The 24,911-nt window shown below is 40.8% G+C and overlaps 3 protein-coding genes and 1 pseudogene across 3 annotated transcripts; all 4 read right to left on the bottom strand.

Moving 5' to 3' along the window:
- Positions 1-271: 271 nt before the first annotated feature.
- Positions 272-2,914, bottom strand: LOC127781684 (putative F-box/LRR-repeat protein 23). The gene is made up of 2 exons (XM_052308694.1): positions 2,432-2,914; positions 272-1,098 (listed from the first exon to the last, which is right to left on the bottom strand). Exons 1-2 carry the CDS (start codon positions 2,791-2,793, stop codon positions 420-422), a joined length of 1,041 nt encoding a protein of 346 aa, XP_052164654.1. The 5' UTR covers positions 2,794-2,914; the 3' UTR covers positions 272-419.
- Positions 2,915-4,661: 1,747 nt separating this feature from the next.
- On the bottom strand, positions 4,662-6,523 carry LOC127781685 (F-box protein SKIP19-like; annotated as a pseudogene).
- Positions 6,524-10,187: 3,664 nt separating this feature from the next.
- LOC127782059 (F-box protein SKIP19-like) lies at positions 10,188-13,320 on the bottom strand. Its single transcript, XM_052309126.1, has 3 exons — positions 13,288-13,320; positions 12,133-12,440; positions 10,188-10,815 (listed from the first exon to the last, which is right to left on the bottom strand). Exons 1-3 carry the CDS (start codon positions 13,318-13,320, stop codon positions 10,695-10,697), a joined length of 462 nt encoding a protein of 153 aa, XP_052165086.1. The 3' UTR covers positions 10,188-10,694.
- A 4,339-nt stretch (positions 13,321-17,659) lies between these two features.
- LOC127782061 (F-box protein SKIP19-like) lies at positions 17,660-23,598 on the bottom strand. Its single transcript, XM_052309127.1, is given in 7 exon segments — positions 17,660-18,397; positions 18,400-18,596; positions 19,577-19,864; positions 21,566-22,015; positions 22,132-22,242; positions 23,222-23,356; positions 23,435-23,598. Coding segments are annotated over 7 exon segments (1,686 nt in total). The 3' UTR covers positions 17,660-18,056.
- Between the last annotated feature and the right edge of the window lie 1,313 nt (positions 23,599-24,911).

Consider the following 24,911-nt stretch of genomic DNA (forward strand, 5'->3'; position numbering starts at 1 on the left):
GCGCAAGGTAGTCCACCAGGGAGTCCCACAAACTGTTGCCCTTCCCATCTGCTGCCCGTAGACCTTATTGCGTCCACCTCCGGCCTTCCGTCGCGCACCTTCTCATCCAAATCAGTTCGTCCTTTCCTCCGTTGCCCTTTCTAGTCCTCCACCCGTCGCCACCGCCGGCCAGCTCAGTCCCGGCAGCCGCCTTGGTAATTGAAATGCCAAATACTCCATGTACTTTGAAGATAACATTTATTAATTACTTTGAAGAGAATATTCCATGTACTACATAGTACTAGTTCATAAAATTCATCAACTAACATGAGTGCAGAACGAACTTACATGAATCTAAAGGGAGAAAAAATTGATTCCCAGAAAAAAATAGTTGAACTCAAACATAAATTCCACTCGCATTGATCAAATCATGCAGTTCTTCATTTCAGAAACGTCCTCATGCACCTGGGAAGCACGTTGTCATACTTGTCAAGATCTTCCTCGTAGCGGGAAGGACCGGAATAATCATCATCATCATCATCAAATTCCTCAGACGTCCATTCATCCGAGTACATGGAATATTCCGGATCAGAATACACCGAATAATACCGCACAAAACCGGGGGAGATGGGGAGCCTCCTGGGAGTGTACACATCGAAGTCATAGTCATCAGTTGAGTCATCAGGTGGCCTCAGCATCTTGATCCTGCTACATTTTGCTCTCAGGGAGTCGTCGCCCATGTCGATGTTAAAGCAATGGCGAATGTCAAGAAACTCCAGGTTGGGGCAGTTATCCAAGATGGTTGAGAGACCTTCATTTGTGAGGTTATTGGCAAAGAGCTGAAGGGAGCGTAGCCCATGCATCTTTGAAATTCCACAGGCATCGTCGTTGTTTTTCCAGCGGATACCTCCTGAATCATAGAAGGATCGTTTGCTAAGCCTGAAGCGCTTGAGCTGTGGGCATGTCGCGCCGATAGCTGCATACGCCTCATGAGTAACATTGTAGCAGAATGAGAGCTCAAGCTCCTCGAGAAGAGGGAATTCCTTTGTTGCCTCCTCAATTCCTTCATTTGAGACACCCAAGCATGAGATGAGCCGAAGGCTCTTCAAACAGGAGGCCCTACAAAGATAGCACAGGATTAATTTAACTACCAGCAATTAATCCAGTCGCATCAGAAAATATGCTGATATGAGCTGTCCGAATAAACAAACTACCCAGCTACAAGTTCACAGTTCGATAAATAATTGGAAGAGACAATGATCAGTGTAGAAGAGATCAGACTATGATGAACCAACTTCTCATATATCAGTTATTTGGGCAATGACTACTGATAAGGTATATGTTCACTTTATTTTCATACTCATATCATATCTGTCCATGTGGAAGATAGCAGGGATACGAAATGGGCAAATGGCCATACTTGCAAAAGAATGCCAGTGCAATATTGGCAACAAAAGTTCATCAATAATATTTTTAGATATGTGTATGAACACAAAACCCAGTCCAGTCCAGTCCATGTCATGATTAAGAATTATTCAAACTTCAAAGCATAGTCTGATGAACAGTTTGTCTGTTAGTTTGAGTGTACGAAGTCTGCACATTCTTCTCTGGAATAATTTCTGAACTCCTAACCCTTGTCAGCTAAAAGTATCATTCCTTTTTGTTAGTTATGCACATAGCAAAGCATAACTGCATAATCTGACACAGAAATTTGTTGTGACTGCTAATCCTCCGAATAGATTCAGGTACCACTTTTCATTCTGTATGTCAATACCACTGCTACTAGCTAGGTAGGATTTTTCACTATGTTTATCCAAGATAGAGATATATTCAATTTCTTTCATCGAACCATCCTTATGATCTTATCAGTTATCACCTTTTTTTTTTCCAAGGACATGATCTGATCACATTGTTTTCCTGCTAACACCTTACAAGTATATCCTCCTATTCCAAATATTGATTGTTGCGGTGTTTGTCGTTCACTCAGAATGACTGGCGGAAGAACACATAACATACGAATTCATCATCGAAATTTGATGCAACTTTGCAACGATATAAGCTGACAAATTATTTGATCTACAACTGCAAGCGGTATTAATTTCTACATAGCATCAATGTTCTTCTCTTCAGATTAAATTAAAATATGGCAAACATATTGAGAGCGCCTAAACAAATTTTAGCTAAAGCCTTCACAATTTCACACTAATATTTCAATCCAAAGTTCCAAACAAGAAAAGAGTCAACGACAAACACCGCAACAATCAATATTTGGAACAAATTCTGGACCAAATCTACCTGTAATGTTGAATGGAGGCAACAGAGATAAATCAAACAGAAGATCCAAATTCAACATGAAGACAACTAATCAAGACAGCTAAAAGAGAAATTCTCCAAATTAAAGGCGACACGGATCAAATCAATCAAATATACATATTAAAATCAGTGCGCTTACTGCTCGGCGAGATACATCAGGAAGCCATCGTCGCCGGCGTACTCGCTGCAGAAGGCCTCGCACTGGCCCGCGCTGCGGCGGACGGCGGCGCAGGCCAAGCCGCCGCGGTTGATCCTGGCGGAGAGCGCCTCGGTCCCGCGCACGGTGATGCGCCGCCACAGCGCGGGCTCGTCCCGCGTGGCGCGGCGCCAGGTGGCGCACACCTGGTCGGCGGCCATGAGGATGTCGGCGTGGCCGAGCTTGTGGAAGATGGCCAGGATCGCGTCCAGCGGCAGGCCATCGGCCCAGTCCCTCGCCTCCTCCTCCTTCTTCTTGCGGCGGCGGCCGCGGCGGCGGCGGCGGCGAGAGGAGGAGGAAGGCATGGCGTGGCGCGCGCGGGGTGGGGTTGCGGGGGTTAGGGTTTGGTGGAGGAAGGCGCGAGGTGGAGGAGGAGTTCACTGGGTTGGAGTTGTGACTTGAGGATCCACAAACTCCGTCGAGTTTGGTGGAAACTTTGAAAAGTCCATACTACTCCCCTTTAAGCTATATATACTACGCCTTATTGTATCTACTATTTGAAATTTTTTATTATTAGTATTTTTATTGTTAAATGATAAGACATGAATAATAGTTTATGCGTGACTCAATTTTTTTTAAAATAAGATGGACGGTTAAACGTTGGACATATATAACGCTACAAATGAATTTATTTTGGACAGAGGGTGTATATGGGATTTTTTTGGGTTTGATGTTTTTATGGGTACAGATTTATTTGATTCATTTTTTTTTCTAGTGAAACACTGGTTTTTTAGCAGTTCTTTTAGATAATATGGTTTTTTTTAGAGGATTGTGTTTATAAATAGTGGGAAAGTAGGATGGTGGGGGGAGTAGTAGAGATAAATCTGAAAATAAAATCACAAGGATTTCTAACCTTATAATTTACTCTGTGGTTCGTAGAGAAGTAGAAGCTTGGTCTTTGTCAACAGCGTTGTGAAAGAGAGTATGGTTATCGAACGGAAAGAGCATCATTCAATAATTAATAGGAAAACAGATTATTAACTAGAATTTTACGGAACTTTGACGTTTGCAAATATATATATATGTATATATTTTGTAATATTATTTACGTCTTTGGAGATTTAAATGTACAACTATGTAAATGAAATATGTTGATGCTAAATTAAGGCCGTGTTCTAAAATGGGATCGGCTTGGCTACCTCCTCAATTTCCATTAGTGCGCTTTTTGAAATATTGTTTCGTTTAAAAAAATTTTGGTACAGAAGTTGCTTTAAAGAATTCAAATAAACTTATTATTTTATTTTTCACAAACACTGCTCGACAGTGGACCAATGGCCAGTGGCCGTGGACTCGTGGCAGCCAGCCCCGTAGGAGAGAGGAGGATGGTGGGCTTGTATATTATTGTCGTGGATTCAACCTTTAATTTCTTTCTTTCAAGTAATTCGACTTCAATCTCTCTTACTATTTCCTTTTTTACATGTTGAGGATCGTAAATGGCAAGCAAAGATAAAAAAAACACGGCACACTTAGCTTTCCACAACAACGGTGATCATCTATAAATCAGCTCTGTCATCATCAGTTCATCACTCTATGATGCTTTCATCCATACTAGCCACTCAAAATCGTACGTTTGCGCGACCATATGAGAAGCCATCTTTGTTAAAGATGAAGATTGTTTTTTTTTCTCTTGCAATTAAAATGATATTTGCCCTAAACATTACTATGAAGTTGCCCATAGGTCACATATATAACCACCATTTTTTAATAGATGACGCCGTTAATATGTAGACACATGGTTGACCAATTTATCTTATTAAAAAATTACATATTTGTAATTTATTTGTTGTGAGTTGTTTTATCACTGAAAGTACTTTAAGCATGATTTATATCTTATTTATTTGATTTTTTTAAAAAAAAGATGAATAGGCAAACATGTATCTAAAAGTTAATGGCATCATAAAATACAAAAATGGAGATAGTATTTGTTTCACTTGGTCCATGTGTTAAATTTCATAAGTACATATGAAATTGTAGCCCATGAAGTTCCCAACTGTGTTGCTTGCTCTCTTTTCATGCTTGCCAAGTGGGTGAGGAGAGGCACTAGAAGGCTCCGGAGGGATACGGTCATTTATCCAAATCATGTATCTGATGATATTTGTTTTTCAGCTTAAGTGGTCTAATGTGCTCCTGAGAAAGACTAGTTTTTTCACGACTTTAGATGATGTTTCTCAACTTCTGAAGATGACAGCAAGCTAGATCTCATCTGAAGATGTTCCATCACCAACATACATGTCATTGGCTGTTTATGTACATCCGGTAATTAACCTGATATTGTAGAGACCGGATTTATCCCAATTGTAAAGGAAAAATTCACTCTACATATGTCCATCCTTCGGTTTTCAGGTACCTGCGATCACCCTTGTCGAGCATCCTGCAATCCTGCTCCTCATCGAATTCATTCACATGAACGTCATGGAGGTAGCGATGAGGTTCCAGGAAATACTCCGACTCCAAGAACTCGTCCAGGCCGTCGTCGCGGTCTTGTTCGAAGCAGAGGCTGGTCCAAGGAGAAAGATCGCCAGTGAACTCGTCATCACCATAGTCAGTATCGTCTTCGTCCTCGCCATGCTGCGCACCATAGTCAGTATCGTCTTCTTCTTCCTCGCCATGCGACCTTGTTCGAATACTTAGAGCCCTATTGGTTTCCCTAATAAACCAAAGCCAAAGCCAAAATTTGAATTGTTAAACTTAACTTTAATATAGATTTTAAGTTATTTTCAATGTATATTTTTCAGCATTTGATTTTAAGTCATTATAACAACGCACATATAAAAGTATTTTTATTCTATAATAAATTGTTTTGACTTATTAAAAAATATATGGGTAACCGGTAAGGACCTTAACTTATTCGTGTCTCGCAGGGCATCAATGTCGCGCCTGAGGATGCAGTCGCTGTCTATGTACAAGGCCTCCAGGAGAGGGCAGCTCTGGATGATCGCCGAGATTCCTTCCTTGGTTACATGGTCGCATTTGACGAGGCGAATGCTCCTCAGGTATGGTGCGCTGCAAACGTTCAAGGTTGTTGTTGAAATGATCAGTACTTATATTCAGTAGTACTAGTCACAGTTTCCCTGAAGAACAATCTATATATATGTATGTATGAAATTATTGATCATACGAGTTGAGTTTCAACCATGATAATATAAATGTTTTATAATGAATGATTTTGGGCATATATATGAAAATGACGTAACTAAGAAAATTTTTCATGGGCATGTCAAGTTTGTTTAGTTTTTCACTTGTGTCAAGGAGCCAAAATCTGTTCCAAGTATTTTCCATGGTAGTAAACTTGTATATTTTCACTCGTGTCAAAGATTCAAGCTAGCTGCCAAATTATGAATTTATTTTTTTTACATTTAATATGATTATTAAAAATAGCATTACATATTTTATTCTATTCTTTTATTAACCCCATCTTATCATGCACCAAACTGATTATTCATGCTCGATCATCAGGATATATAATTAATCTGTTAAACGCACGAATTAATTAAATTAAGCTCCTAATTAATAACAACCAAATTATAGATGAAGAAACAAGACCTGAACAAATAATAAAACCCTAGAAATTTAAAAATTGGGAACTGATCGATGGAAGCAAAGAGATATTAATCCATGTAAACTCACTGGTCGGCGAGGAAGCGGAGCACCTCCGTCGCCGCCGACCTTGCTCCAGAACTCCTCGCACCGCCCGTCGCTGCGGCGCACCGCCTCGCGCGCCATGGCGCGGACGGTGTCGCGCCGGTGGCGCTGCCAGTAGGGGAGGCAGGCGAACCCCCGCATGTCGATGCGGCGCCACAGCGCCGGCTCGTCGCGCGCGGCGGCGCGCCACGACCGACACGCCAGCCCGGCGCCCATCAGGATGTCGACGTGGTCGAGCCAGCGGAACACCTGCAGGATCGCGTCCACCGGCAGCTCCGCCCAGTCCCTCGCCGCCGGCAGGGTCGTGTGGTAGAGGAACACGCCGAGCGGGACCGTCCGGGTCCTCCTCTGGCGCCGGCGCCGCCGGCGCCGCCGCCGCGACGGGGAAGCCATGGCGATCGATCTCGATCGCTAGTATTCTCGGATCAGTCGTATAGCCTTCTAGTCCATATGTCATATGCCTTCAGTTGGATGCGGATACTCATATGCTGAACATATACGGATTCAGGTGATTTGAAATAATACAGATTGGAACATGGTTTTGCATTTTGGAATAAAATTAAATAAAATTCCGATGGATATTTGGTGATACTTTCGAACAAAAATTCTCACACAAAATTTTAAATAAATTTATACTGAATGCATGCATGCCTGAATTCAAACAAGTATTTTTTTTGTATATCGCGTTGAAAAGTTGGAATACACCTGATTTTTTCTTTCTTTTGATTACAATATATATATATATATATATATACATATATATATATATATACATATATATATATATATATATATATATATATATCGATATATATATCTGACAAGTGATGATTACCAGAAAGATTCAATTGCAGAGAACTGACGAGCAGAGTTCAGTATTTCGTTTTCGACATTTATATCCGGAGTGCCAATTTGGCGAAATTTCAAAAATTTCGGTCCGAAATTATTTTAATTTTTCAATAAAATTTAATCAAATTTGAACACATATTGTCAAATTCAAAAAAATACAAAAAATAAAAAATTTGACAGAAATAATAATGTATTTGAGGGTTTGATAGAACCGAAATTTCAGAAATTTCGTTCTTGAATCTTGAACCTTGCCTACGAGGGAGAAAGATGCTTGTGCTCAGGATCAGTTTTCAGGCCATTCAGCATGTTAGTACAAGCGCTTAGCGATTGTGCTGTATAAACTACAATTAACATGCATAGAGGGTAAGGAAATGTGTAAATCTCAGAAAATTCCTGCAAAAATGCACCCATGGACAAAGTGAACATGAAAAATATAAATGAGTATGGTGGGTTCAACATTTCTTTCTTTCTTTCAAACCATTCAACTTTTCTGATTCTTTTACATGTTTCAGCAAAGTCAGCAACTACGATCATCTTAATGTACCAACTACCCATGCGGCAGCATCCCTGAGCATAAGCTAATAAGCAAAATCTGACAAACTCTCCATGTACTTCTGGCGTTATCAAATTGTTTTAAAATCTGAGTTGAAAGTTTTCAAATATTAACTTTAAATTTTCAAATCTAGACTTGAAAGTTTCAAATCTAAGTTGAAAAGATTTCAATTCTTCATTTAAAATTTTTCAAATCAAAGTTAAAAGTATCTTTTAGTAAAAAAGAAAAAGAAAAAACACGCACGGGAGGAATGTTTTTTAGGAAAAAAAGGAAAATGAAAGAAAACTGAAAACTCGCACGGGAGGATTTTTTTTCTTGATGCAGAGCGAAAAACTTAACAGAAAAGTGAACTCATCTCTTCCTTTGCATCCGGCGCACGCTATGCTGAATCCTATATTTTTACAAATGCTATATTGTTTATAAGTTGCATGCAACATTGCAAAATTTGAGATTTCGGTAGAACAACTCCTATTTGCTGCACTTATCCTTCTTGATTATTGATTGCCTTACTGTTGGCACATCTAGGATGGGTTGTGGTGTCCAAGTGCCAACTTGGGTATATCCCCGCTACTAATATAGCTATTGCTTAGCCATGCTTAGAGTTTTGTATGTTACAAATGATGGATCATTCACTCTTCAAAATTTGGGCTCTTCGAAAATATTGGACAGAGGTGTTGCCCCTAGTATTTGTGAAATTGAAAACTGAAAAGTGGTGATTTTAGACTTGGGCGGCAAGTGTTGTGCATATGGTGGTAGTTGCATACCGATAGGGGAGTGTTCGCCCGAGTTGATTAAGGACCGAGCTATGTATCACCAACTAAGATATATCGTGCAACCACATGTGTTATTTATGGGGTAACCTTAGCCTACTATATTGCTTATTACTTAGCCTTGCATTGGGAGGCCGAAGTAGTAGAGACTAGTCCGAGCGATGGTTCATAGGAGCTACCCTTGTGCCTCTGTGGGAATGGAATTTGTTCGCCATATGCCTTGGGCATCTGAGCATATCCAATATAACGGATGGTGCCTCGTTGAGGGAATGGATGTGTTCACCTCGCGGTGTTAGGATTAGGATGGGGTCTACCTTTCCTAGCAACATTGGTTCATGGACAATGTGGATAAACACTTAATCTTTGAGTAATGTAGTGGTTTCGTCATAGGCTAGCAAAAAGGGGTACCGGTTGGTATCACGTGGCATGGTTAACATGATTGCTAGTATATGTCATGTGGGTACAGTGTACAAACTCTGCAGAGTCTAAACTAATCAATTAGCCGTGCTCACGGTTGTGAGCGACTTGGTGAAATAATACAAGTTTAGTGTTGGTCATTTAATACATGTTTTGTAAAATTGGCTTGGTGGAAAATTGGTGATTATTTTGTCTAGTGTGGGCTGAGAATAAAATGGTTACTTACTACCATGGAGGGTACAAGAATGATATTAATATGATGCTTATGTTACTATTACTATTGTTTATTTATTGATTTACAATTTTCGTTGCAATCTATTATTACTTACTATTATGAATCAAAATTTGCTTTATGCTGAAATTTAGTCCACAAACATAGCCTCCTTTGATCTCAGCTTGCAAAAGACATAGGCTTCCCAAGGTTTAGGTAGGACTTGCCAATACGTTTGTATTGACCCACCTCTTGTTATTGTTTGTAGTGACGAGTACTTTACACTAGGTATCGGAGGTTTCGAGGATGGTTCTTTCTAGATGATTCCTAGTCGGTTGCCTGTGGTGGTTTGGTAGATGGGTATATGAAGAACTTATATATTTTGCTACTCTTTCCGTTGCGTCTAAACTCTTCCATTTGGCCGATCCAGCCCTATCTATGTTGTATGACTTGTGCACTCGCTATCGCTAAGTTATGTGAACCATGTTATCTATTTGTATGTGTATTATGTGTGGATGTGATGACAAGGTTGTGGATGCGTGTATTAGCCACTGATTATGGGAATAGTACGTTGTACGCTCCGGGTATTCAGGAATTTCATCCCGGGTACCGACAATCAATGTGACTCACTTAATTAGAATATACTAGCATACGCAATGTGAAGTTGGTAGATAAAGGAGAGGGGGGTTGAATGCATATAATTTCTTAATTTTGTGGATCGAGAAGACAAGAAGGTAGAAATGAACGAACTCTATCAAGGAGAAGGTTTGAGAGGTTGGTTTTGTCTGAGTACACGTGTAAATAATCTATGTCCATCTGTGTATCGATCCATACTTTTTTTTTTATCAGTCGATCCTTGCAGATTTTGTCAATGGACGTTTTTTCCTACTTTTTTGCATTGCATTTGAGAAGTTGAAGCTGTGGTAAGAGTACTACATTCAAGTAGTCTCATTAATCGATCAGTCTAAAAAAAGTAGTGCCATTATTCGTCCATGCAGGTCGCCGTGTCTGAAGTCTGAACTCTGAAGAGCCTCTACCTTGACTCATGTCACTCACAATGTCTCCAAGAGAGGATTCACCCAGCTGATCCTCATCACCACGTCTCCTCTCCTTGGATCGCTTCGATGCCCCAGCTGCGCCACCTGACGCTCGCTGATGCTTTCACCCCACCATTAAGTGGCCATCTGGGGATAATTATCTCCAGGATTGGGAGGAGATAAACTTTAGCTACCATATCCCAATCCCACCCAGAAAAGAAAAGCTATCAACATCAATGAATGTATCAACCAGGAGACTGAAAATTAATACTGACCAATATAAGTACTTGAATATTGTCTTTAAGCCTTAACGAAACTAATATGAGCTTGAATATTGTCCTCAAGCAATATGAAAACTACTACCGAGTAAAAGACTGCCGGTACTTTCTGAGAACTGGAGTACCATAGGTTCAAACTATCAATTGACGAACATGGGACATGTAACGCGAGCTTCAGAGAGTTGAGCGAAAAAGGCGAGCATCTAAGCACTTCACTTCCTGGCTCCAGCACTTGGATGGAATTCACATCAGGAGCGCACGCAGGCCATTGAGCATCATCCTGGCTTCATCATCCAGCTCATCCTCGTTGATATCATCATCAAAGCATTCATTCTCCTCCGAGAACACGACACAGTGAAGGCCGGGAACCATTTGGACTGAGTGAAAGCTCCAGCTCCTCAAGCAGAGGGAACTTCTTTATTGCTTTTCCAAACCCTTTGTTAGAGACATCATAACAAGAGATGAGGCTCCAGCTCCTCAAGCAGAGGGAACTTCTTTATTGCTTTTCCAAACCCTTTGTTAGAGACATCATAACAAGAGATGAGGCGAAGGCTCTTCAGACCTGGTGCTCTGCAATGGTAGCAGAAGTTGGATATTAATTAACAACAAATAAATCAGCAAATCAAATAACCAACAAGAATTCTGCACAAAACTATCAGATTTGGTCCGAACATATTTAAGTGGCGACAATTGGCTGGACACTGGAGCCTGCAGTTGATGGGAGAAAGAATAGCATAAATACTGAAATTTGGCATCCATTCAACTGAATTCATTCTGTTTCAGGATTAAAATATTTTAATATCATCTCCAATTTGTCGTTTCAACTGGTAATGCTTCAAATCTCTGAAATTTACTCACATTTGCATTCTATTTCAAATAGAGGCAGAGACATTCCCTTTGTCTCTAAGCTAAAATATCAGGAGCCTATTATCAATGCCACATATTAATACATAAATATAAGTGTGCCAGTAAGTTTAAGAGACAATGATGCTTTTGTTTTTCAGTGTGGATGACTTGGCAAGTGGAACATATTAGGAAGACAATCACAGATCTGGGTACCTAAATGCAAGTTATCTAATTGCGGTGTGAAGGGAAATTCAGCAGCAAATTTTGAAGAATATTACAGTGATGTGTTATTCTTATTGATTTACCCACATATTTGTAGAATACTTCCTTTTTTTTCTTAAAGTTTCTGGGCCTAGGATCTAATGAAAGTGCTCGATCTGGTGCAACCATGAGAAGCCATCACCTTCTAACTAGTAGTAAAACATTGCTAAAATTTCTATGAACACGTATAAAAAAACAGCAATATACACCAATGGTTAGGACAGCATTGAAAGATTTAACGGTACCATGAGGGGATTCGGAATAATCAATCTAGTATCTATGTAAATAAACAACATGCTCCTAATGACGAAAACATGTCTAAATGTAGTCAAATATAATACACCAAAAACGAAGGCGCTAATTAAGCGTCTAAATGTAGTCCAATAGAATACACCAAAAATGAAGGCGCTAATTAAGCATTAGACCAGGAGCAGAAATGCAGATTTGAACACGGGTCTTCCGGCTAGCTCCACAAGGTGGTGGGCTAGACGACCTAGGTTCGAAGCCTCACCCCTTCTAATTATTTGATATTAGGTCATTTCCTAATATTCGCGTTTTTTTTTTCAGATTTCAACACATCACACGCGTTTGCATAACGAATATAAAGCATGTAATTAAAGGCCCTAAAATTAGGGGATCCCCCCGCGACGCGAACACAATAGCCCACCAAATAATTCAAACCAAAGCATCGCAATCTGACGAAACGCAAGCAATCACGGAGGACGAATCATGTAAATGCCCTAACAAAAAATTAGGGGATCGAGGGGATCGAGGTCTCACGCGCGGCCGAGGAAGAGGAGGAAGCGGTCGCTTCCGGCCGACTCGCCCCAGAACGCCTCGCACCGCCCCGCGCTGCGCTTGACGGCGGCCTGCGCCATCCCGTGGAGGTTCACCCCCCGCTTGGCGTTGGCGTTGGCGTGGCCGCGCATGTCGATGCGGCGCCACAGGCCCGGATCGTCGCGGGCCGCGCGGCGCCAGGAGCGGCACACCTGGCCGGCGCCCGTGAGGATGTCGACGTGGTCGAGCCCCCCGAGGACGGCCGAGATCGCGGCCGGCGGCAGCTCCGCCCAGTTCCTCGCCGCCTCCGCCTTCGGTGCCCCCGAGCCCGAGCCGCGGCCGTGGCGGCGATTGCCGTGGTGGCCTCGGCGGCGGCGGGAGGAGGACGGCATCGCGTCGCGCGCCGCGGCGGGGATTGGGATTGTTAGGGTTTGGAGGAGGAAGGAAGGCGGGAGGGGAGGCGGTTTTCTGGGCGAGGGTTCAGTGCAGTGCTGCGTTTAGTGTTGAGAGATAATATAGCAAAGGCGGTTTCTATATTTCCGGTAGTGTAGAATTAGAAATGGATAGTAATATAGAATTTCATGCATTGTACCTTTCTATATATAATTGAACTCTTGACTTTGGTATTATTGTTCCTTTTTCATAAAGGACCAAAATATCCCTCCACAATTTCACGTGCGCGGATGACATGAAAAAAAGGTTGGATAATACATAAGGGCATATTGAGAAAAAAATCTACACAAATACATAGGGCAAATATGTTTAAAAAGAAAGAAATGTTCCTCTATTTAATTCCCTCCATTCACTACTGCATTCATCTATTTCCCTCCATTCACTATTGCAGAACATCTTAATAGTGTCAGTTGTAAACTTAGCGTACATGCCGGTTCTGCAGTCGGCACCAATTTTTCCAGCACCAATGGCGCTAGATCACTTGTGCTGGTTGTAGAATCAACACCTTCATGCTCTCTCCGATTCAAAAGGAAAAGAGAAAAGTCGGCTCGTAGCATCAGCTCATCAAGCTAATGCTTTCGAGTGGCCCCTTTCAAGCAGCCCCTATTCCCATTCATCACAGATCAACAAATAACAATCTCCAGACCCATTCATCATAGATCAACACAAGTAAGATGAAGAACTAAACAAGCAAGATGAACTCACTCTTCCTGGTCCTAGCAGAGCCACTAGCACCATCATCGCCAATTTGTCTCCATTGGAGGAGCGGCATGGAGGACAACGACTAGCGGCAGTGTCGTCGTTGGCACGCGAGTTCCAGGTGACGGGGCAGTGGCACGGGGGGAGGAGAGGACGACGGGCGGCGGCGGCGGATACAAATGCGAGAGAGATAGAGCAAGAGAGGATAAGGATCGGCAGTGACTACGGAGAGGTTAAAAGGATGAGTTGGATGGTGGCTCGGCACAACTCAGTTTTTTTATTAAGAATTGGCATCTATAATATATTATATATTATAGGTGCTGGTTGTTTTTTAAAAAAACTGGCAATAATATACATTATAGGTGTCTGTTTCTATTTAAAACTGGCACCTACAATTGTTCAAAGATGTCGGTTCCATATTTTTCCCTCCCGATGAAGGTAGGGTCAATAGATGCCGGTTTTAAATAAACTGCCTTATATGATCATATACCTATGAGGGTTTTTCAATAATGGTTTCAGATTGTAAGTTGGGTCAAAGTCAAAATACTTAAAATTTGACTAAAGTTTAAGATAAATATATCAACATTTCACAAAACCAAATTAATTTCTTTAAATTAATAGTTAAATATACTTTTATAGTACCATGTATTGAAAATGTTACTTATAAATTATAGACTTGATTTAGATGTGAAATTGTTTGACTTTTACTAAAATCGAAACTATTATAATCTGAAACAAAGCTAAAGTTTATCGATTGTTTAAAAAGGATTGAGTTTACAAAACTTCCTTGTTTGAAACTTATATCAAATGAAAAACAATAGGTTAAGGCTCCATACAGAGCTGATGATTGGGCTAAAATTTTATCATCTTTTTCATGAACTAAACTGCTAAACGTTGTTTTTTTTACTAAAATTTTATATCCAATAGTTTCTTTAGAAAAATATATTAATATTTTTTTCGAGTTTACAACAGCTAATATTTAATTAGTCACATGCTAATTATGTTTCTCATTTTACATGGGGCTAATCGATCAGTTTAGCATACTAGTACTCGTAGCTCGATCCAAACTCAGCCTAAAGACCTTAAACAGTAAACTCAATGCGCCAAAGATCATGTACTCCTATGTAATGCATGGTGGTATACAAATCAGTGATTTCTTGCATATATACACATCGCCACTAGTTGATCCATTGATTACATCTAGGTAGCTAGTTAGCTACCAACCTGTGCGACCATTTTCTGATTTTCACAATACTCCCATAAAAAACCCTAACCAAGTAACTGATGTCCCATGCGTATGCATTCAGATATCTAGCTAGATCACCCCATATATGCATATTCAGTCTTAAAAGTACTGTTACCTCCGTTTCAGGTTATAAGACTTTCTAGCATGGCCCACATTCATATAGATGTTAATAAATCTAAGCGCGTATATATATATATATCATTAACATATATATGAATATAGACAATGCTAGAAAATTTTATAATATGAAACGGAGGAAGTACTCCACTAGAGCTTTTGACTTAAACTACTTGTGGCGGTACACCCTACCAACAAGCCACCATGATCACAGAGAATAGTTAGTAGTCATGGTAGACAGCGATCAGTGAGGATGTTGTGAAAGTCACATATAACTATAACAATCTGGAATTTTCTTGATGGCCAGCTAATTTTATTAGTGGTAAAAAAGAAGCAGTCAAGTTTACACATTTTCTTGGCAAAACTAACAACCATGTAAGGTATGTTCTTGTTGGCCCAGACCGCCAAGGTTAATTATAACTCTGACGCTCTGAAAAGTTAGAAATAATCGTAATTTTTCTTTCAGTCTGACCGCCAATAAAACTTTTACTGAAAGTTAGCCAGTAAGAAGTTTAAATTTCCCTTGCTCTCTAAACTTGGTTGTTTTGATTCTATTCTTGACGGCTTCTGGCCACCAACAAAATTCCCAGTTCTGGTAGTATATGCGCTAGAGGAGTTTTATCAGGGGATGAGGGTGAATGGGTGATGAGTGGTCTTCCCCAGTAGTTGTCACCGTAGAAAACATCCTCTTGCTGCTTTCGCTTGAAGAGCAAGAATCACTGTCCGAACCAGAATGGAAACTGCACAAGTAATCAGATAGCATAGGCTTCACTTGGGTAGCTAGGCTCCTGCCGGCTGCCGCTGGCTTGATAATTGACAAGTCAATAATTAACTGTCATGACCGAAAGTTTATTACATCATTGTGAATTATTCCCTTCGTCCCAAAAAAAAAAAGACAAACCCTGGGTTTCCGTGTCCAACGTTTGACCATCCGTCTTATTTGAAAAAATTATGAAAACAATTAAAAAGACAAGTCACGCATAAAGTATTAATCATACTTTATCATCTAACAACAATGAAAATACTAATTATAAAAAAATTTCATATAAGATGGACAATCAAACGTTGAACACGGAAACCTAGAGTTTGTCTTTTTTGGAATGGAGGGAATACAAACTAGTTGATAAGATCGATCAAATAATAGGAATGCCTCTGTTGCTGACTTGTATCAGAATGGGGTTTGGAGGTTGGACTATAGGAGGAATGTGGACAGTCAAGAGGGCTCAGAGCTAGCTAGTTTAAGAGAGATGCAAGGATGATGGAAATTGAAGATTTTAATTACCCGATAAACTGATCTGGCCTCATGCTAAGGGAGGAATTTTCTCAACCAGATCACTGTACAGACTGATAAAGTTTGATGGGGTGGTCGATTCCAAGCTAAGAGAGGTCTGGAAAAGGCAAAATGCTTGCCATTGAAAATCAAACATTTCCTCTACCTGGTACTCCCTCCGGGCTGATAATACTTGTCGTTTTGGACAAGAGCGAGGTTAAATTTTAAAATCTTTAATTATGAATAATTTCCAAAATATTTATCTTTGAAATATGGTGACTATATGTCTAGATTAGTCTTAAAAAAATACTTCAAGAAAATCATATATTTGTTAACATTTATATACATATTATAATAAAAAAATAATGGTTAAAATTGTTTTTTTAAGACCGTGCTCTTGTCCAAAACGACAAGTATTATCAACCCGGAGGGAGTAAATATTTTTTCGTGAACACCTACCTGGTAAATTTCAAAGGAGAGAATCCAATGTGCAGTTCAATTGGTTGAGGAATTGGAGGGGTGGAATGGAGGAGTGCAAGTTCATGTTATTTTTGGGTGCTCGGTAGTTAGATTTGCGTGGGCAGTGCTTAGAGGTGTCATTCAGGTAGTCAATTTGCCTGGGAACTTTGGGTAACTCGTAGCTTGAATAAGAAAGAAAATCAACTCCAAAATATATAGGGATTGTGATGATGGTAGCTGGTTTTTGTTGGGCTATCTGGCTGACTAGAAATGACTGGGTTTTTCATAATATTTTGATTAAATCTCCCCTGCACGTGGTTTATAGAGCTGTTTCTGTCTTGCAGCGAAGGAAACTGCTGCGCAACTTGCTTGATGAAATCCTGGCCAGGCTGAGGCAGCTAAAGCCTGAAGGTCGATGTGCTTGCTGAAAGATTTATGATCCCGGAGGCCCTAGCTGTTTGTTCTGGTTGCTGGATGTTGTTTTGTAGAGTTTGTTAGAAATAGTGGTGCTTTTGCAGTGAAAACTGGTGATCCCAGTGATGTTATATTAGTTACTTCGGTGTTTTAGGCGTAGTTTCTCTTTCTGCACAAATTTTGATAATTTGACCCTTTGTAAAAACTATTTTTACAAATGAACCGCTGCCAAAACTTATTTCAAATCTGACTCTTTTACTCAACGCCAAATCGTGTGGCGCTGAACTTAGACACCTCAGCGCCAAATAACATGGCGCTGAATGTACGTTGGCACGCTGACTTAATCTCCCATCCATCGTGGCACGGCATTCAGCGCCAGCTGACGTGCGCTAAGGTGTCTAAGTCCAGCGCCACATGATTTAGCGTTGAGCAAAAGGGTCAGATTTGAAATAAGTTTTGGCAGCGGTTCATTTGTAAAAATAGTTTTTGCAAAGGATCAAATTGTCAAAATTTGTGCTCTTTCTGTTCTGTTTGTCTTTCCTGTGTAAAACTCTGTTTGTCATGTTCTCTTAGGCTTTCTTACAAAGCCGGGCAATAAAAAGCACGCTCTCTAAAAAAATAATATGAATGCAGAATTTACATGCATGAAGAGCGTGGAAAAAATTCTTCCCAGAAAAGAAAAGGTTGGACTCAAACATTGATTCCACATTGACCAAATCGTGCTGAAGGTTCTTCATTTCAGGAAGGTACGCATGCCCCTGGGAAGCATCTTAATATCTTATCATATTTGTCAAGATCATCCTCATCGCGGGAATAATAATAATAATAATAATAATAATAATAATAATAATATTCCTCAAAGTAGATGGATTCCTAATTAGAGTCCAAACTGACACAATCGACAAGAAAAGGCGTGTCTTCTTATGGACAGGGGAAGATGTCTGATCCAGAGCCTGCTCCTTGGTAGCGTGCGGGAAGGTCTGCCGACCTAAAGATCACGGAGGGCGGGGAATAAAGGATCTCAGGTTGTAGAACATGTACTACTGATCAAGAGGTTGTTCCATATGCATAGCTCAAATTCGTCATGGTCTACGTGGCTCTGGCAGGAAGCTAGGGACAAATCGTTGGCGGATGACCTGAACCTTGGACCCCATTAGCGCTTCCTCCAAAACTCTCATAACATCCAAACTCTAAATGTTGTGTAGAACTGCCTTTGTAACCCTTCTTTTATTAATGAAATTTAGGTTGGGAATCTCTCCCACCGGTGATTTATCTTATAAAAAAAAGTCCAAACTGAATAATGGGCCTGGAGGAGGAGAGCCGTCCAAACTGAATAATGGGCGTGGAGAAGGAGAGCCTCCTAGGAGTACACACACGATGGAAGTCATAGTCATCAGGTGGCCTCAATACCTTGATCCTGGCACATTTTGCTCGCAGGGAGGCGTCCATGTCGACATTATAGCAATGGCGTATGTCAAGAGATTCCAGGTTGGGGCAGTTATCCAAGATAGCTGATAGACCTTTATTAGTGAGGATATTGGCAAAGAGCTGCAGGGAGCGTAGCTCATGCATGTTTTTAATCACCCAGACGTCTTCATTACCACCCCATCCAAGGATTTGCTAAGCTTAAGGCACTTGAGCTGTGGGCCGCAAGTTACTCCAATAATTGCATACGCCTTATAAGTTACATTGTCACAGAATGAGAGCTCCAGCTCCTCAAGGAGAGGGAACTGCTTTATTGCCTCCTCAATTCCTTCATTCGAGACACCCAAGCATGAGATGAGGCAAAGGCTTTTCAAACAAGAGGCCCTGCAAGATAGCACAACGATATCAACAACCATCAAATCCAGCTAGCAGAAACGAAAATTATGCTGACAAAAGCTGGCGCCCAGCTACAATTAATTGCACAGTTAGATAAATAACTGGAAGTGATAGTGAATAATGATCAGTTTAGAAGATAATGGATTGTGGTGAACGAACAAGTGCTACAGTTTCAAATTTATGGGATCACAAATGTGTAATCATCCAAACATAACTGCCTAAGCTGACCAAAAAAAGTTGGTGCGACTGTTAATCCTCAGAGTAGATTCAGGTACACTTTTCAAGCTGTATGTCAAGATTACTACTAATATATACGTACTAGGATTCTTTATACTAAGTTTAGATAGTACTAGGATTCTTTATACTAAGTTTGGATAGCGAGATGCTTAGTTTTCTTATAAATCACCCACATGATCCTCTCATCATTTCGTTTTCCTGTTAATACTAATAAAGGGCAGCTCAAGTCTTATCACAATGAATGATAGCCGTGCAATATATAACTCCATATGAATTCATCATCAAAATCTGATGCAAAATCTGTAAGGATACAAGTATTAAGTAGACAAACTCCATATGTTTGGATGATTACACAGCGGGCATCAGTGTTTTCTCCATATTAACATTAAATTATGGCAAACCCACTCAGAGTGCAGAAACAATTTTTAGCTAGAACCTTCACATCAATATTTCAATCCAAACAAGAAAGACTAGAGGATTAAATTATGTGACACCAATTGATCGACATAAATCGAAGCAATCAATACTTGGAACAAATTATACTCAAGACCAAATCTACCTGTAGATATTTTGAATGGGCGCACAACCACAACAGATATATCAAACAGTCTCAATTTCAACATGAAGCTAACCTACAGGTTTCTAATTAATACAGTTAACTAAAAAAGTTCTCTAAAGGGCAAGGATCATGGATCAAATGTTGTACACATATATTAAAATAAAGTGCTTACTGCTCGGCGAGATACATCAGGAAGCCATCGTCGCCGGCGAACTCGCCGCAGAAGGCCTCGCACCGGCCGGCGCTGCGGCGGACGGCGGCGCAGGCCAAGCCACCACGGATGATCCTGGCGGAGAGCGCCTCGGTCCCGCGCATGGTGATGCGCTGCCACAGCGTGGGCTCGTCCCGCGCGGCGCGGCGCCAGGAGGCGCACACCTGGTCGGCGGCCATGAGGATGTCGATGTGGTCGAGCTTGTGGAAGATGGTCAGGATCGCATCCAGCGGCAGGTCGGCCCAGTTCCTAGCCTACATGTTGCGCCGGCAGCGGCGGCGGCCGGCCGCGGCCGCGACCTCAACGGCGGCGAGGCGTGGAGGGTTAGGGTTTGGGGATGGGGTGGGGAGGAAGGCGCGGGAGGGAGATGAAGATCCCGTCTGTTGGAGAGTTAAGCTTTGCGATTTGGGATTGAATCGTGACATGTATCTCGATCCGTATTCCTAGAATCTTACCAAGCCGTAGACCTAGTTTAGTTCTCTTTTTTTTTCTTTAAACTCTCAACTTTTCCATCACATCAAACATTTCCTATACACACAAACTTTCAACTTTTCTGTCACATCGTTCCAATTTCAATCAAACTTTTAATTTTATCATGAACTAAACACACCCTTACTCCCTCCATTTGAGGTTATAAGATGTTTTAACTTTTATCAATGTCAAGCTGCTTCAAATTTAATCAAGTTTATAAAAAAATAATATTATTATTTTCGACTCAAGATAAATTTATTATAAAAATATACTTAATTATTAATGTAATAAAACTAATTTGGTAATGTAAATATTACTAGTTTGACTTTGACCAAAGTCAAAACATCTTGTAAGCTGAAATGGAGGAAGTATTTTTTTTATATAGTATATTTATCTTACTATTTATTTTTACACGATTATAAGATTCTAGTATCTCGAATCTACGATCCTAAGATCATACAAAATATTATTTGAAATAAGGTGTTGATAGTAATGTGAATAAATAGGCTCAAATTGAGGATTCAAAATTCTCATACAAGAATTTGAACATTTTTTTGCTGAATCCAAATAAATTTGATTTTTGTTTTTGCCAAAGGCACTAATTCGTGCTTGGACCGACTACTAAAACTGAAATTTTGGAGATCACAACATGTAATTGAACACAACTGATCTTTCTTTATTTTGCTTAAGGGTTTTCATAGCTAGCACTTCATGCCTGCTAGAAGGATATTGCGTCCGATACAAATATCCATACATATCTAACAATTTTGAATACTGATATGGAGTGATTACGACGGCACTAAATATGGATTTTGTATGAATATGTATCTTAAATAGTCCTTTTCTGCGGGAGCATGCCCATGGATAAAATTGATGAGTCACAAGATATTTGCTAGATTTCAGACGCATGGTAATTTCTAAATTTGTAATCACCTAATTAAAATTGTACTACATTAGTAAGCCTAAAATTACAGTTATATGCAATGAACAATTTTAGTTTATTACAATTTTGTCGCTTTATATGGTGTTACTTTGTTTAACGATTTTATCATTTTAGTGCTATTATGGCTGTGTACATCTCTTGGGATGTAGAGGCTGGGTTTTATTTAAATCCATTATCTAAAAAAAATCATTTTAGTGCTATTGGCAAATTAAGATTTCGACGTAATTACCACTGTATTTGATTCTTCAAATAGAATAAAAATTAATCCTGATTCAGGAAAGGGAGTTACAAGCAGGGGGCGGATATCAGTCCTGATCCGAACAGTGCTAAATTGATTGCTTGAAATCATGAACATACAATCTTATTTCTAGGGGGCAATGGGGGCATCCATCAGGCCTTGTGCAACATTCGATCTTGTCTGACAGAAGCAAAATCATTGTTCACTGCAAATCATAAACGCATTCTGAATCCTTGATCTTGTCTGACAGAAGTAAAATCATTTGATATTCAATTCCATTTACATACGATTTATATACCTTCGCATGCTCTTCTCAAGCATTCTGTTATGCACTGCAAGATCGGCCTCTTCGGTGTCACTAAGGTAGTCACAGCAGTAAGAATCATACCAATCATCGTCATAATCAATACCCGAAATGTCGTCAAAGTCACTTTCACTCCCTATGTCCATGTCCGTATTACCAGCACAGGTAGAACAGTAACTAATAGGGCTGCCAGGCTGAAAGTCCTCATCTTCATCAGCAGGTTTACACGGGTACAGTGTCTTCGTCTTGATCATGGCACACCTAGCTCTCAAGGTGCCATCCATGGTGAGATTACGGCAACTCCGAATGTCGATGGACTCAAGGTAGGGGCAGTTGTCAAGGATTGTCATCATCCCTTCATTGGTCATATCATCGCGAAAAAGCTGCAATGAGCGTAGCTGACGCATGCTTGCAATTGCCAGGGCTTGGCTGTCATTGCCGGGTCTGTTGATGTTGTAAACACGATATCGGTCCCAAGATCGGGTGTGTCTGAAGTGCTTGATCTGTGGGCATAAATTGGCTACAAGTTCAGGCATGCAAATTGCTCTATTCTTCGGCACCTTGAAACCTCAAGCTCCTCAAGTAGAGGGAACTTCATTATTGCCGCAGCAAATGCTACGCTGGTGATCTTATGGTAGAGGATGAGGCGAAGGCTCTTCAGAAAAGGAGCACTGGAAAGATAGCACTGGATATTAGTAACTAATAATACTTGTTACAGTAAATAAAATGAACAGATAATGGGTTTTAAGTTTTAACTAGGAATGATCAGTTCTTTCTTAGGAAAAGCTCTCGTTTTTAATTTCAATATGTAATTCTAAACATCTATATGTGATTCTTTTCATACTGATCTTCTTAATTGAATGTTTTCTTTCAAAAAAAAAAAAACTGAAGGAACCATTCTTCTCTGCAAAACAAACTTCATTACCTTGCAGGGAAGCAAGTAAACTCATCGTATTTGTCATTTATAGAGATAAAAAGGAAAACTAACTGCTGGTGAAACAATTATTGGTTTAAAAGAGCAAGTAATTTAAGAGGATATAGCAAAAGAAATTTGAGCACCAATTCGGAATTTATATGGGCTTTACTTATAACTAAGGTGTTCACCTAATTGTAAGATATGGCTGGAGGAATTAACACTGAGCTTATATCTGTCATTCCTGTGTGTGGAAATTTTAATTTGGCTGCATTTGCAAACAGAGGCACAGAACTGCATCAGTAGTGTATATATGTTTAATTTTGAATAAAAAATCACACTATATTCCTTTGTCATTTATTCCAGATAGTTATTAATAGATATTGACAATAATTTCAGTTGCGGACTTACAGTTTACTAATTTACCCCTAAGTTCCAATTGCAGTGGTAAACCAAATCTGAAGAACATGGCCCGACAAAGTGACAATCTGATGGATTCTGACTTAACCAAAGTATGATAAATTATTTTCTTCTTTTTTTCGGGTAAAAGTATGACGAATTTTATGATATCTAATTATGATCTCGCAGCAGAATATACAAGGAAGCTAATTAATATGTAACACATCAAAACCAAACTGAATTATAGTGATCCAAATCATCGACGGAGAAGCAGCAGTAACCGAAACCCTAAAATATTGAGGGGCGATTTTAAATTAGGAGGAAATCGATCTCATCACCTGTCGGCGAGGAAGAGGATGAAGTCGTCGCCGCCGACGAACCGGCCACGGAATGCCTCGCACCGGCCCTGGCTGCCCCGCACGGCGGCGCGGGCCACCTCCTCGAAGCTGAGCCGGCACCGGGGCGGCAGCCGGCTGCGGGAGTACCCGTTGACCACGACGCTCCGCCACAGCGACGGCTCGTCGCGCGCCGCGCGGCGCTAGGAGCGGCACACCGCCGCCGCGCTGCCGAGCAGGAGCTGGACGGCGCTGAGCTTGCCGAGGATATGCAGCATCACGTCCGTGGGCAGCGCCGCCCAGTCCCTCGCCGGAAGACGCCGCCGCCGACGACGACGACGGCGACTCGCCGCCGATACATGGGGCGGCGAGAAAGGCATCGTCGATAGCTGAGGTGAGGTGGGCGTTGCGTTATTTACAGGAACTCCATTTCAGTTTATAAAACGTTTTTACTCTTGTAAAAATCAAATTATACAGTTTAACCAAGTTTATAGAAAAAAGTAGTAATATTTTTAACCCTAGACAAATTTATTATGAAAATATATTCAATTATTGGTTTGATAAAACAAATTTAATATTATAAATATATTATTATATTTATCTATAAACTTAGTTAAATTTAAAATAGTTTGACTTTGATCAAAGTCAAAACGTCTTATAACCTAAAACAGAGGCATGAGGGAGTAGTAAAATAGGTTTTCCAAGTCTAATGCCAGGGCAAATCAGAGGCAAGCCATGGCAATCCGATTGCAGGATCTGGGGGTAGGAGGCGATGTTGGGGAAGGCATCGGCCTAGGAGTTCACATCCAGGCCCCTGGATCCACTCCCCAGAAAGTGGAAGCTAACGCCAGATCCGGCGGGCATGGCCTGAGGAAGCCTGCGAGAAGCCGTAGTCGGAGGCGTCGATGGCGGCCGCCGGGTGATGTGTGTGCAACTGGGACAAGAAATCCAGCGGCTCTTCCTTCCTCGTTGCTTGCCATGGCTGATGGTTGCTGCCCGACTCACGGTAGCTTGCATGGGCGGCGGCGGGGTTACGGCGGCTCTTGCACGAAGCAGGTGCGGTGGCTTGCGCAGGGGACCGGCGGGGCGGCGGCGGCGGCACGGGGTCGAGAAGAGGAAAGGAGAGAGACGAGAAAATGATAGTGCTGTACGGAGACAGCGGGGCAAGAGGCGGAAAGAAAACATTTTGGTGCCTATAAGCTCCTTCCACGGAGACTAATAGACTAATGTACTTTTAGTCACCCATGTTTGGGATTTTACAGATTAAAGGGGGCTAAAGTTGAGGGACTAATCCATTAGTCCCTCCAACCAACCAAACAGGCCCTTATTGTCCTCGATTACTCCTAATCAGGTTCAATTTTTGTTTACGGCATTTATATCGAAGGTGCCGAATACCGAAAATCGACTAAGGAAGAAATGAATATCGTAAGTAGAAGTAACAGTGGCATATACTAGAGCCTTCCCCTATTGTTGTAGCAGTTTAGCACTACAGAATCATGAAACAACACATAACAGCAACGAATGACCAATGAAACCCAATTTGTAGTGTAGAGCATCCATGTCGTTCAATGGCAACTCTTGTTATGAACCGGTGATTCCGCAGATAGCACATTTCCTATGGACTACGCACAAAGATCATTAATACAAATTTGGAGCAAACACTATGATCTGACATTTCCGGGCGAAGAGAAAA

The sequence above is a fragment of the Oryza glaberrima genome, chromosome 8 (genome assembly GCF_000147395.1).
Source record: "Oryza glaberrima chromosome 8, OglaRS2, whole genome shotgun sequence".
Taxonomy (NCBI): Eukaryota; Viridiplantae; Streptophyta; class Magnoliopsida; order Poales; family Poaceae; genus Oryza; species Oryza glaberrima.